This window comes from Suricata suricatta, chromosome 17, assembly GCF_006229205.1.
Source record: "Suricata suricatta isolate VVHF042 chromosome 17, meerkat_22Aug2017_6uvM2_HiC, whole genome shotgun sequence".
In the NCBI taxonomy this organism is placed as follows: Eukaryota; Metazoa; Chordata; class Mammalia; order Carnivora; family Herpestidae; genus Suricata; species Suricata suricatta.
Window position 1 is genome coordinate 1,572,168 of NC_043716.1, and position 12,965 is coordinate 1,585,132.

The 12,965-nt window shown below is 57.9% G+C and overlaps 1 protein-coding gene across 6 annotated transcripts in view; it reads right to left on the reverse strand.

The window, feature by feature from the left end:
• Positions 1-4,377: 4,377 nt before the first annotated feature.
• The window catches only part of LOC115282459 (basic proline-rich protein-like), a 154,371-nt gene continuing 145,783 nt past the window's right edge, over positions 4,378-12,965 (reverse strand). For 3 of the 6 annotated variants that reach the window (XM_029928520.1, XM_029928521.1, XM_029928522.1), the window contains 3 exons: positions 6,522-6,756; positions 6,165-6,355; positions 5,284-5,794 (listed from right to left, as the gene is read on the reverse strand). In XM_029928520.1, the coding sequence (XP_029784380.1) occupies positions 5,420-5,794; positions 6,165-6,355; positions 6,522-6,585 (630 nt within the window). In that variant the 5' untranslated portion in view covers positions 6,586-6,756 and the 3' untranslated portion in view covers positions 5,284-5,419. Of the gene's footprint in view, positions 4,713-5,283; positions 5,795-6,164; positions 6,356-6,521; positions 6,757-7,835; positions 7,942-9,676; positions 10,002-12,965 lie in introns of those variants that run through there. The other 3 variants (XM_029928524.1, XM_029928523.1, XR_003904637.1) reach the window with 3 other exon arrangements.

A 12,965-nucleotide genomic window follows, 5' to 3' on the forward strand; every position in this document is an offset into this window, starting at 1 on the left:
AGTGCACAGCGGTAGACTTTCTAGCTCGCCTTTGAAGGTGGAGCCGACGACGAGTGCGCAGAGGGTCCGGTCTCCTCGTGCCGAGCCTCCTCGTCCTCTCTTCCAGCTGCCCCGGGCTGCGCGTCCGTCCTGTCATTACCCGGCCCCTGCCGGGCGGGTAGGCTTCTGCTGCCACAGAGCAAGCATGTGACGTGCCCGCGTCCTTGTGCATGCAATTGCTAGTTTTCTCTTTAAACATTTACTCATTTTAGAGAGAGCACGAGCAGGGGAGGGACAGAGAGACAGGGAGACACAGAATCTGAAGCAGCTCCAGACTCCGAGCTGTCAGCACAGAGTTCGAACCGGCTTACCGTGACATCATGACCTGAGCTGAAGTCGGCCCCTCAACCGACTGAGCCCCCAGGTGCCCCTGCATGCCGTTATTTATCCGTAGGTCCAGGTGCTGGTAAGAGAATCGCAGAGCCTTCTGGGATGTGGTCCCAGTTTGGGCCCAGACTGAACCACCTGTGCTCTGTGCCTACGCCAGTTAGATGCAAATTGGCTCAGCCTGGAGCTCTGATGGACTGTTCCCTCCGGAGACGGGTTGAGCCTCTTGGGCGGTCAGGGTCTCTGAGTTTCCTGTTCTGCAGGATGGGCGTGTGCCTGCCTGCCAGGCCCTACTTCTACCTGCTTGTGGTCGCCCGCTCTGTACGTGTTCGGAAAGCTTGCCCTTCGTGGCCAAGCGTTAGTCTGTCTCTCGTCTGCGCCCGGTGGGTTCTGACCAGCCTGACGTTTTCATAAGTGCGTTTATCTTTTAGTGTGTTTTAGTAAGTTACTAAGTCTTTTAGCTGTGGGTCTTGAGTCCTATTTTTATTATTTATTTATTTACCTAAGAATGTTTGCTTATTTTGGGGGGAGAGAGAGAGACAGGGAGGGGCAGAGAGAGAATCCCAAGCCTTCTGTGGGGCTCAAACTCATGAACCACGAGATCACGACCTGAGCCGAAGTCGGTCGCTCAACTGACTGAGCCACCCAGGAGCCCCTTTGAGTCCTACTTTTAAAAAGGCATCACCTTGGGGCACCTGGGTGACTCCCTTGGTTAAGTGCCAAACTCGGCTCAGGTCATGATCTCATGGTTCATGATGAGTTCGAGCCCCGCGTCCGGCTCTGTGCTGACAGCTCAGTCTGGAGCCTGCTTGGGACTCTGTCTCCCTCTTTCTTGGCCCTTCCCTGCTTGTGCTTTCTCTCTCTTTCTCAAAAATAAAGCATTAAAAATTTTTAATTAAAACACTATCACCTTTCTAAGACTTACTGTTTTTTTCTAGTATTTTTATGCTGCTGCAATTTCACACTACAGATCCTTTGACAGTTTTAGTGTTTATATGTAAGTCTTTAATCCATTTGGAATTTATCCCAATAAAGGCTTGAGATGCGGATCTGACCTTATTGTTTCATCCAAACGTCTTTAATTGAACAGCCCATCTTCTGCCGCCTTGAAGCGCCACCTTTGGGCTCTCCTGGATTTCTCCCTGTATTTGGGTCTGTTTCGTGCCCCTCGTTTATTCCAGTCATCCGCCCGTGGACACTCACTTATCGGGGCTTCGCGGTATGTTCCAGTACCTGGTCAGGAGAGTAGGTTACGAGCACGTTCTGGCTTGACCTTGGAACAAACAGGTCATGGGTAGGAGCCAGAAGGGGTTTGCAGCTGAGAACAGGGCCCGGCGGGCCCGCCCCTCTGGGGTTGGCGGCAGTGGGACGGGGAGGGCACCAAACAGCCTGTTCTCCCGACAGCCACGGTGGAGAAGGGCCAGTGTTAGGAGAGCGGTCGAGGTGTCCCAGCCGTGCATAATCCTGCCCCCAGGGGAGTAGGTCAGGGTTACGGAGAAGATTGGGGTGTGCCCTTGACCTTGCTCCAAACCCCTGTGGGCGACTTGGATATAGAGCAGCGTGTGACATTTCCACGGGACACTGACTCACTTGGAAGCCTGCCACGTGTTGGCCCGGGAGCATCCCACGGGGTCAGCCCGTGCTTGCCTTTGCTCCGTGTGGCGGGGACGAGTGGCCGGGGCCCTCGGGAGCCTTTCTCCTCCGGGCGGGGCTGTGCAGGTGGCAGGGAGCCCTTCAAGTCTCGCCTCGCGGAGACAAGTGGTGACTAGTCGTGTTTTCCATCGGACGTGGCAGCCTGCGGAGGGGACAGAGCCTGAGAGAACGTCCCGGAAACGTGCAGTGGTCAGTGGGGGGTGGGGGGCTCCAGTGTGGCTTTGCCAGCAGCCGTCGGCGGGAACCCGGAGGCGGGCTGCCCGGAGTCCCCGAGCGCATTTGACCCGGTGGCACGAAGGCTTCCTTTTCGGGGACCCTTGCGGCCCGGCCTCGCCTGGGAGCAGCCGGCCGCCCGGCCTGAGTGTCCTCGCTGCTTCCGGCTCTCTGGGGCTGGGGCTTCGGGCGAGCGGAGAGCCGGGAACTGTCGAGAATGTCCCGAGTCCTGGGCTTGTGGCCACCAGAGGTGGGGGTGGGTTTATTAAATGCTTATGGGGTTAAGCTGGGTAGCGGGCGCTGGGGAAACGATACATTGTTCAAAGTCTTTCTCTCAAGGAATCCCTGACCCGGCGATAATTGGAGCACCTTTACGTGCAAGCGGCGGGGGCGTGGGGTCAGGAGATCAGAGCACTGGGGGCTGCAGAGAGATGGGGGTGAGGGGACGGGGCTCCCAGGGGTGGAACAGCGAGGGCAGTGGAACCCCCATAACACCAACATTTTAGGGGCAAGAGGAGCCCTTCACGGAGAGAGGAAGGACCACGGAAGGGGTGACGTCCCGAAAATGAGACCAGAGCTTTGAGCAGGAGCGATGTTGCGGGATTTGTCTGCCACCAGTGGGCTCAGGGAGGGCAGTCCCAGAAGGCGGGGGCCTGCTCACCCCGGGAGAGGGGGTGACAAGGTTCTGCACGGGGAGTGGAGGGGGCCAGGTAGGGTGGCGTGGACCCCTCTTTGCACCAGCTCCTCTCCACCCAGGGACTTCGGTCACCCAGCTGTCCCTGCAGCCACCCACCTGCCACTGTGGTCCCCCACCTGCCCCTGTGGCCACCCAGCTGCCCCTATGGTTACCCAACTGTTCCTGCAGCCATCTACCTGTCCCTGCGGCCACTCGGCTGTTTCTGCGATCACCCGGCTGTCCCTGCGGCCACCCACCTGTCCCTACAGTCACCATCTGCCTGTGGATGTGCACTGAGGGTGGGACTTAGGAACTGGGCTGGCAGGTATGGCCTGTTGGCTGACGTCACGCTGTCTGAAGGGGTCACCGCAGTGACCTCCCGCAGGCTTGGCTCCAGGCCCCTCCGTCTTCCAAGGCTGAGTGCAACAATGGAAGGGTGGCCTGGGGCTGCCCCAGTGGCCTTGGGACCACGCTGTCCCTTGTCCCCTGCCCGGCCCTTGTCTTCCGGGGCCAGCTTGGTCTCCAGCCTGAGTCCCTGGTACACTAGGCCCTTTGTGGCCTACCTGCCCGTGGACGTCCCGAAGTGGCTGCCCACCCTTGGCGCCCCCGCACGGGGCTGTGGGTGAGGGTCCTCGGTGGGTGCCGTGCTCCCTGGCTCAATGCTCGGCCCAGAGGGTCCCTGTGCCCGGTAAGTGGCGGTCCGGGGGTCCGAGTTCAAGGCACAGGTGGCTTTTTCAGTCCCCTGTGAGTGCCCTGGGTCTCCCTTTGCCCTTGTGGCCTCACCTCCCCGGCCCCGGCCTTGGGCGTGAGCTGCCCTGACAGAGCTTCAGCCACATTTTTGGGTCTCAGGCACCAAGAATCTAAGTCCATTTATACCCTGCCCATTTGAGTCCCTGTCAACCAGCCAGGAGGCTACTCCGCCTAGCGTCTGCCTGTCCATCCAGTGAGCCATCCGTTCACTGCTGCTCCTGCAACACGGATGTGGCCGTGCGCCCCCCGCCCCCCCCCTGCCCCGGGTGTGGGAGACGCCGGAGGTGTGGCCTCATCCTCTTCCTCCAAGGACATCTCAGGGAGGGGTGGGGGCGGCGGGGATGCGAGGCCGCCAGAGGGCTGTGGGACAGGGCCCGCGGCGCCAGCACCTCGGGGGACGGGCATCGTGGGTAGTGGAGGGCGGACGAGCCGCGCTGACCCCAGGTGACCTGAGGGAGCCCGGAAGCAGGGCATTCTGACCTTCACACGTGGTTTGTTCGTAGCAAACAAGGTGCTTCAGTTACACATAATTTTCATTTTATTTATTTGTTTATGTTAATGTTTTTTATTTATTTTTGAGAGAGAGAGAGAGGGAGGGAGGGAGGCAGGGGCAGAGAGAGAGGGAGACACAGACCCCATAGTAGGCTCCAGGCTCTGAGCTGTCAGCACAGAGCCTGACGCAGGGCTCGAACTCATGAACCCCAAGATCATGACCTGAGCCGAAGCTGGAAGCTCAACCGACTGAGCCCCCGAGGGCGCCCCAAAATGTTTTTCCTTCCTGCCTGCCTGGAAGTCATCTCGTTTGACTGACCGCTTGGCCACCTGCGGGGCCGGGAATTACTTTCCCCTCAAGGTCTTGCAGGTGTCTTCCTGGTTCACCCACTTTCCAGGGCTGCCGCTCCGAAGTTCTGATGTCGTTCTGACTCACTGTGTGACCTACTCGGAAACAGGTTTTCTCCGGAAGCTGTAAGGGTCTGCGCTCTGCCTGCGGCACTCCGGGCCCCCCCAGCGGCGTCCCCTGGCCCTTCGTGGGCATTGGGTGGGGTGTAGCCGCCTGGAAGGGACAGATGCTCTCAGTTCTAGAAAGTTCCCTTATCTGTGAGTCTCCCCACCTTCCCCCCTTCTCTCTCCTCCAGGAATCTTCCTCGACTTTGTCTCTGGGAAAGTTCCTCACTCCGAGCCCTTCTTTTGAAATTGTAGTTTGTGCGATCACATTTTTATTTCCAAGGGCTCCTCTCTAGTCTCTGACTGGCCCTTTAAAAGAGTTGGTTCCTGGGGCGCCTGGGCGGCTCAGTCAGTTGAGCATCCGACTCTTGCTTTTGACTCAGGTCATGATCTCATGGTTCATGGGATTGAGCCCCTCGTCGGGCTCTCTGCTGGCCTGCCTGGATTCCCTCTCTGCCCCTCCCCTGCGCATGCACGTGCGCTCTCTCACATAAATAGGTACATGGAGATATAGATAGATAATAAAAAAGGTTTCTGTTCTTGTGTCATGGCTGTACTATCTTCTCTTAGCTCTGTTTGGCTTTTGATAATTTTTTAAAGAACTTTATCCACTTCCATCTTGCCTCTCTCTCTCCCTCTCCCTCTGTCCCTCTCTCCCTCTCTCCCCTTCTCCCCCCCTCCTCTGTCTCTCCCTCTCCCTCCCCCTCTCTCTCTGTCTCTCGTGGGAGTTTAGGACAGTGATGGAGAACAGGAGGGCTAGGAACCCATCATGATCTAAACGACGTTCTGGCACATGGAGTCCTCACTGCCGACTTCCTAGGAAAAGGTCCCCCGCTTGGGTTTAGCTCGGCGAGGTGCAGGTTTCGGCGGCTCCCCGGCGGGGGGGGGGTCCCTTGGCCCGAAGCGGCTGGACCAGAGATGGGGCGGGATCACGGGCGCCTGGTGAGGAGGAGACCTCGCACGAGGGAGTCTTGAGCGGCAGCCGTCCGGGGACTTAGGGGGCTGTCCCACGCCCAGGACGGACGACTTCGTACAAGGACTGGAATGAGGACAGGGCGTCAGATTTCGGGGGCTTCTTACCATCCCGGCCACGCCGCCAGCTTCCCGCCGAAGCGCAGGCTGCCTCCTCCCCGCGGGGCGGCCGGGCCTCGACAGGAACCTCTTCCAATAGGGCCCCGCTTCCCGAATCCCCTGCAATGAGAATGGAGGAAGAAAAGAGGAGGAACTCACTAAGTCTGCACTGAAGTTCAGAGTCCAGATGAAGACTCCTGGCCCCGAGTCGGGCGCCAAATGATGGGGTTTTGGGGGAACGGCGGGGGTTCGGAACCAACCGCTGAGAAATAATTCTTGAAAAGTCTTTGGTGCGCAAAGGTGGTTGTATTCAAGCCCCGGCAAGGGCGAGCACTCCCACCGTCTTGCCTCTCTTCTCCAAGGTCCCCTCCTGGTTGGCGTCTGTGCCCCGCTGGGCACCTCCCTCCGGCACCCAGCCTGCCTTTGTCGTGTTCCCGGGGAAACCGCGGACAGTGGGGGGACCCCCTGCTGGAGGGGGCCGGGTGCGGACCTGCTCATTTCGTCCTGGGCCGCGTGGGTCCCATCCCTCGGCCGCGCTCAGTGCCCTCGGGCAGGAGGCCTCTCGCAGCCCCGGGGCTGGTGTTCTGGAAGCTCGGGGCGGGGCTGGCAGATGCCCGGCCGGCGCCGTCCTCGGCTGCGCCTGGTGTCCCCGGGAGCAGACGTTCGTGCCGGACTCGTGGCCTGGACGGGGGAACAGACCGCCACCCTGAAGGGCCTGGGGCGAGTTTCCCGGCGTCCAGCCCTTCTCTGCACCTGCGCTTCCACGGGGCCGGAACTGGCGGCTTCTTGGGGCTTTATAGCCCGGCCCCGCCTCCCTCCCTCCATCTGGGGTTTTCCTCTTTCCCACCTTGCTGCGCAGGCGTCACCTGACGGCTCCCTCCCAGGCGGTGAAACGTGTTGACACCTTTCATCTTCGGTTGTCACCTCTCCTGCTGCTTTTATTCCCGTGGGTTTATGTTTGAAGAGACCCCTGCACTGTCGTTCCGGGAGGACGTGAGGAGGGAGGAGGTGAAGGTTTGACCGTTTGCTCTTTATCTGAAGCAATTGCAGCGTCTCTTGGACTGAGAAGTAGGGCCCTCATACTGATGATAAAATATTTTTAAAGTTTATTTATTTATTTTTGAGAGAGAGACGGAGAGCAAGCGGGGAGGGTCAGAGAGAGAGGGAGACGCAGAATCCGAAGCAGCTCCAGGCTCCGAGCCGTCAGCACAGAGCCTGACGTGGGGCTCGAACCCACAGACCTCAAGATCATGACCTGAGATCGTGACGCTTAACCGACTGAGCCCCCAGGTGCCCCTGGAAAACTTCACCCCGGGGCTTCTGACCACTTGTTTCCCGGGTCCCAGACCATTCCCACGGGAGAGCATACAAGACTCAGGCTGTGGGCGGCCACAGGGGGCTCAGGTCGTGATCTCACAGTTTCTGGGTTCGAGCCCCATGTTGGGCTCTGTGCTGACAGCTCAGAGCCCGGAGCCTGCTTCGTATTGTGTCTCCCTCTCTCTCTGACCCTCCCCGCTCACACTCTGTCTGTCTCTTTGTGTGCCTCTCAAAAATGAGCATTTTTAAAAAATGCTCTTGGGCACACAGGTGCCATCTCTGTCCTCACAGACTCTTCAAATGATGACATCTGTCACAAATCCCGGTGAATGTGTGACCTGACCTTGTTCTCCAGGCTCCTCTTTCTGTGAACATAATCTGTCTTCAATTAGAATGTTTACAAGCATTTTGCTTTTCAGAATTTTTCATCTTAGGTTCTCGTGGCTGAGGCCACCGGGGGCCCGACACCGCACAGCCGTGCTTCTGCGGTGACGTGGCGGGTTGGGGTGACGCCAGCCACTCTCCTTCCCTGTTAAATCCACGCCCTGTATCGAGTCCAAAGTGAACTCGCCCAAGGGAAAACGTGTAATTCCTTGTAAGCTGTTTGCAAGATGAAGTATCATTTTTCAAATGATGCCGTCATCACTTGGAATTTCCCTGAGATAAAACCACCCACAAAAACCCTTCTGGGTGCCAACTTTTTCGGGGGTTGTGAGTTTGCAAAAGAACCTGGATCTCCACTTCCAGATCCCCAGTCCAAGCCTCGCAGCAGCTTTTTCTTAAGACATTGTCGCCTAGAAGGTTCTATTGGCATTTCCAATGCCCAGCATCCCAATAACTTTACCCCGAGGGCATCTGGCATGTGAGTTGGTGTCACGGGTCATTCTTGATCCTGGTAGTTTGGGTTATGCCCTGACTATGACCGATTTTATGTAGATAATTGCGGGGGACCAGCCCACGCACTGCAGTCGAAAGGTCCCGAGTAGGGGGTTGGTGTGGGCGCCGTATCTATAAGAGAGAAGACAGACAACGTGAATGGCGGTAAAGCCATGTTTTACTAAGATAGCCAGTGTCTCATATGCCATAGGGGATTACATTATTATTACTTTTTTTTGTTCATGATTACCTAGTTTATGGTCCTTGAAAAAGTAAAAACATGTTCTGGGAAGGATCATTTTTTATCACAGAAGAGAGAACAGCCGTGAGAACAGAACAGAACAGAAGTAAAAAAACAGGAATGAGGGAGTCTGTCTCTTAAAGAATTTTCTTTTCTTCAAGGCCCTTGAGCAGTGATGTCTGGGCAAGATGCTTATTATCCAAGAAGTTAATTTTAGACAGAGGACTGTGTTTGCCCCCACAGCAGGCAAGGAGCCGGGAACAGGAATCATGGAAGGGAAAGCTGGCGCCACTGACTGACCCAAGGTGATTCAAAACTTAAAGGTATATGCCTTTTTGCTTTAGCAAAGCCACGAGAACATCATAGACAGGAGACACAGAAGCCACATGTGTGGCCCAGGAGGCCAAATGTTCCACAGTCTTTTTTTTTTTTAATTTTTTGACGTTTATTCATTTTTGAGAGAGAGTGAGCAGGCAGAGAGAGGAGGAGACACAGAATGTGAAGCAGGCTCCAGGCCCCGAGCTGTCAGCACAGGGCCCGACGCAGGGCTCGAACCCACGAGCTGTGAAATCATGGCCTGAGCTGAAGTCGGACGCTCAAACGACTGAGCCCCCCAGGCGCCCCTGTTTCACAGTCTTTCGACTTGTGTCTTGTTCCGCAACTTCCCAAATAGTTCACCTGCGCCCCGAAGGCAGTGCCGTCAATGCTCGGTCACCATGACGAGGTTTTTTTGGCTAAGGGCACCAACATATAATGTACACATGCAGCTCTTACCCGGCACAGTGAGTCAAAAGAAATTAATTGCTTACATTCTCTGTTTTTAGCTATTTCATCTTAAGACCTGACTCGGAAGCCAGAACCAACATGCAAAGAAGTCCCGCGCTTGCTGCGTTCTTTCCTTGTGGCGTTTACTGTCTTAGCCAACTTCTGTGAACGTAAAAATCACTGATCCTTACAGATCTGCCGGATCTACCCGCTGCCCGTTTATAATTCCAAATGATTCAAGCATTTTCCAGGAGGCATCTCCCTTGCTACCCAACCATTTCCTAGACCCGACTCCTGTACGAAACGCGTGGGCTTCACAGGGAAGGCCAGGGTCCTCGGCACGTGGTGTGCTGGCGGGCGCCCCAGGTTGGGGCTGTCGGCCGGAGCGCGGACGGGGGGCGGGGGGCGTCCGGCCACGCAGCAAGGTACCCGGAAAGCCCATGGCCCCCTGCCTCGTCTTGCCAGGGACGGGGCATCCCGCCCACGACATTGCTCTGGTCGAGGCCCTCGCAGAGGTCCCGTCAGCTGCACCAGGGCCTGGGCTCCTCTCTGCGTCAGGAGGAGCGTCAGTGCTGCAGAAGGGCGGGAGCCTGCCAAGGTCCACCGCCTGCCGCCGCAGGCCACGCCCCCCCCCTTCTGGCATCAGCTTAAAAACTTTTTTTAACGTTTTTTATTTATTTTTGAGAGACAGAGACAGCGTTAGCAGGAAGGGTCAGAGAGAGGGAAATACAGAATCTGAAGCAGGCTCCAGGCTCTGAGCTGTCAGCACGGAGCCCCACGCGGGGCTTGAACCCACGAACCGTGAGATCATGACCTGAGCCGAAGCTGGATGTTTAACCCACTGAGCCGCCCAGGCGCCCCTGGCATCAGCTTAAAGTCCAAGGTTTCTTCCAGGTGGGGATGGTCTCTCAGGTGCGGCTGCTTGATCAGGGCTCGGTCCCGCTGGCCGGGAGCTCGCCGTGGCCCTTGGCCCCGCCCCCGGTCTCTGTGTCGTCTTCTAGGCCGTTGCTCCTTTTCCGTGAATGGGAAGCCGTGTGTGGAGGTGAGCGGTCTTCTTAGCCCGACTGCTGCCTGTGCGGGGCTCCTGTTTTCTGCTTCCGCTGCGCCTGCCCCTTTCCGTTCAAGCTCCTGCACGTAACAGACCGACAGAAAGTGGTGTGGGAGTCGTACGCAGCAGTTACCCCCAACCTGGTAGAGAAAGTCCGCACGTGATGACGCAGACCTCTTTGCGGTAACCCTTCCACTATCTTGCCTTCCTGCCCTGAAGATTCTTAAGAGCCCTTTTGTTTTAACAGAGAAATTTTGAGGTGCCCTGGTGGCTCAGTCGATTAATCGTCTGACTTAGGTCAGGTCACGATCTTGGATTCACGAGTTCGAGCCCCGCGTCGGGCTCTGTGCTGACAGCTCAGCCTGGAGCTGCTTCCGATTCTGTGTCTCCCTCTCTCTCTGCCCCTCCCCTGCTCACGCTCTGTCTCTCCCAAAGTTAAATAAACACTTAAGAAAAAATAAAAGAACCCCCAAAGAGGGAGTTTCTTCCCAGCTACCCCCCACTTATCCCCTCTCCTCGGGCCCTGGCCGCCAGGGCTTGGCCTGGCTCTGCACGCTGCCCGGAGCGAATCGTGCGGGCCGCGTTCCTTTCTGTGCGGTTCCGGCGGGTGGGCACGACGTTTTCAGCACCCCTGTGTCGCTCACACGTGCCGCCCGACGCGGCCTGTCTTACCCACTGCTTGCGCCTCGTGTCCGGCCGCTTCCGAAACGCCCCCGAGACCCGAGGGGTCTGCGAAGTGAAGGCGGCCTCGCAGGCGGGAGGGGAGCCGGACCCCGAGCCCCGCGGGCCGGCGCCCCGCTTATTTTGCTTTCATCTGTACTCTGCCCTGCGAGGGGCCTCGGGATGGGCCGGCCCGGCAGCGCGGAGCGGCCAAGACCGTGGCCGAGCTCGGGGGGCTCCCGGGAGTGGAGGTCGCGCACCCTTCCCAAAAGTGTTTCTTGTCCTCTCTTGGCTTCGGCCCAGGGTGACTGGAGTCACACAGCCGAGGGGTGGGCCCGTGACACTGAGAAAACACCTTGCTGGCCAGAGGAACTGGGAAAGGGAGGCCGTGTGGACGAGTGAGGGGGGCGGGCCCTCACCTCGTGTCACCGGGGGCATCCCCGTCCTGCCAGCCCGGGTGACAAGCACCCAGAGACAGACCCCTTCTTTCAGGCACGAGGATGTAAAAATAGATCCCTGAGGGCCCGAGGCGGGTGCCCCCAGCCCTGCCGGGCTCCTCGCAGGGCTGTGCACGGGCCACGGGCTGGACAGTGCGGTTCCGGGGGCGGGGGGGCTCCGTTGGTTAAGCGTCTGACTCTTGGTTTCGGCTTGGGTCACGATGTCACAGTCATGAGATGGAGCCCCCGTCGGGCTCTGTGCTGACAGGGCGGAGCCTGCTTGGGATTCCCTCTCGGCTCCTTCTCCTCTGGTGCTGTCTCTGTCTCTCAAAATCAATTGAAAAAGAGGAGAAAAGAAAATTCACTTCACATTGAAGCCACAGCTCACAGAAGGCGAGGCCGATCTTGATGTCTGAGCGTCGCCAGGTCGGTCTCCGCCGAATCAAACAAGCGAATGAACGAGTGTCCGCCTTCAGAGGCTTCGCCCGGGACTAGAGACTCACAACACGTGTTCAGAGTGTCGAGGAAACAGTCGACGTTGCTCGACACAAAAAGAATCTGGAGCGTGAGGCTCAACGTGGGGCGTCAAGCCATGACCATGAGATCAAGGCCTGAGCGAGAATCGAGAGTCGAATGCCCAGCCTCCCAGGCGCCCCCAGCGCTCCGAATCTTTGCCCGATTCCGATTTAGCACCAACTGGAGAAAGGTAAGTAACCGCCCCGAGGACGTCGGATGCCGTTTCTGGCCAGTCTGCCTACACCTGTCCCGCCCAGCCGCCTGCATCTCTGACCCGAAGGCTCCCCAGCTGCCCCGCCTCCCTGGCTCTGCCGCGGCCTCGGGAACAGACGGCCTCTGTCCGTTCTCCCCCGGGCTGCGCCTGCTCCTTTCCACACTGATGGGAGGGCGGAGGCGCCCCTCCACCAAGGAAAACTGTCTGGAAGTTTCTTATGAAGTTAAACACACACCAGGGCGCCTGGGTGACCCAGGTGGTCGAGCGTCCGCCGTGGGCTCGGGCCACGATCTCACGGTTCTGGAGTCCGAGCCCCGCGTGGGACCCTGTGCCGGACCCTGTGTGCTTTGATGATCCTGGCACTTCCTTCCACAGTTTCAGCCGGGCCTCCTGATTGGGGCCTCCGTTTTGGGATTTTGAGTTTCAAAAGCCTGACGTAAAGGGATTCGGAACATCTCCTGTGCCTAGGCGATGGCCATGGGCGCAGACAAATGTGTGAGGGCTGGGAGGGGTCACAGAGAGGAGCAAGGTCAGCATCTAGGGTCCCCTCTGGCCTGAATTTGAGGGCACTGCCTGTTGTCCCGTGGGGACAGAGGAGGGGACAGAGGAAGGCACATAGGACCTGTGTGCCAGAGCTCTGCTGGGTGCCCATGCCCGTTCCTTCCACTGCAGCCAGTGGACCATGTACTGATGGGGTGCCCCTGCCTGGGTTGTCCCGGATGGGCGGCCCTTCGCGTAGCGGCGGCTTTGCTGATTGGTCCATTGTCTAGTAGATTTCCATGGACTTGGTGAAATCTTTTACAACAGCTGGAGTTTTACCAGGCGGCCGATGGGAGGGGAAGAATGGCAGCAGGTACTAATAAGGGAGGAATGTCTGAGTGAGGACTGATTTGTAGGGGGTAAGCTCATCACAGATGATTTTTTGATCCACTGGAGCTTATGATTTGAGGATTCAGATATTAAGTATGTGGACCATGTTGGTTATTTCGTGCTGTAATACCATTATCCCAAAACTCCGTAACTTGGGGCAACACACATTTATTCTCACAGTTTCTGAGAGTCTCGGGTGGTTCTAGCACAAGCCCTCTCCTGAGGTCACCGTCAGGATGGTGGCTGGGGCTGTGGTCTGAGGCTTCACTGGGGCTTGAGGTACTGCTTCCAAGATGGCTCCCTCGGGGGCTGGGGGCTCACCTCCTCCCAGGCCTGGTAGGGGGCCC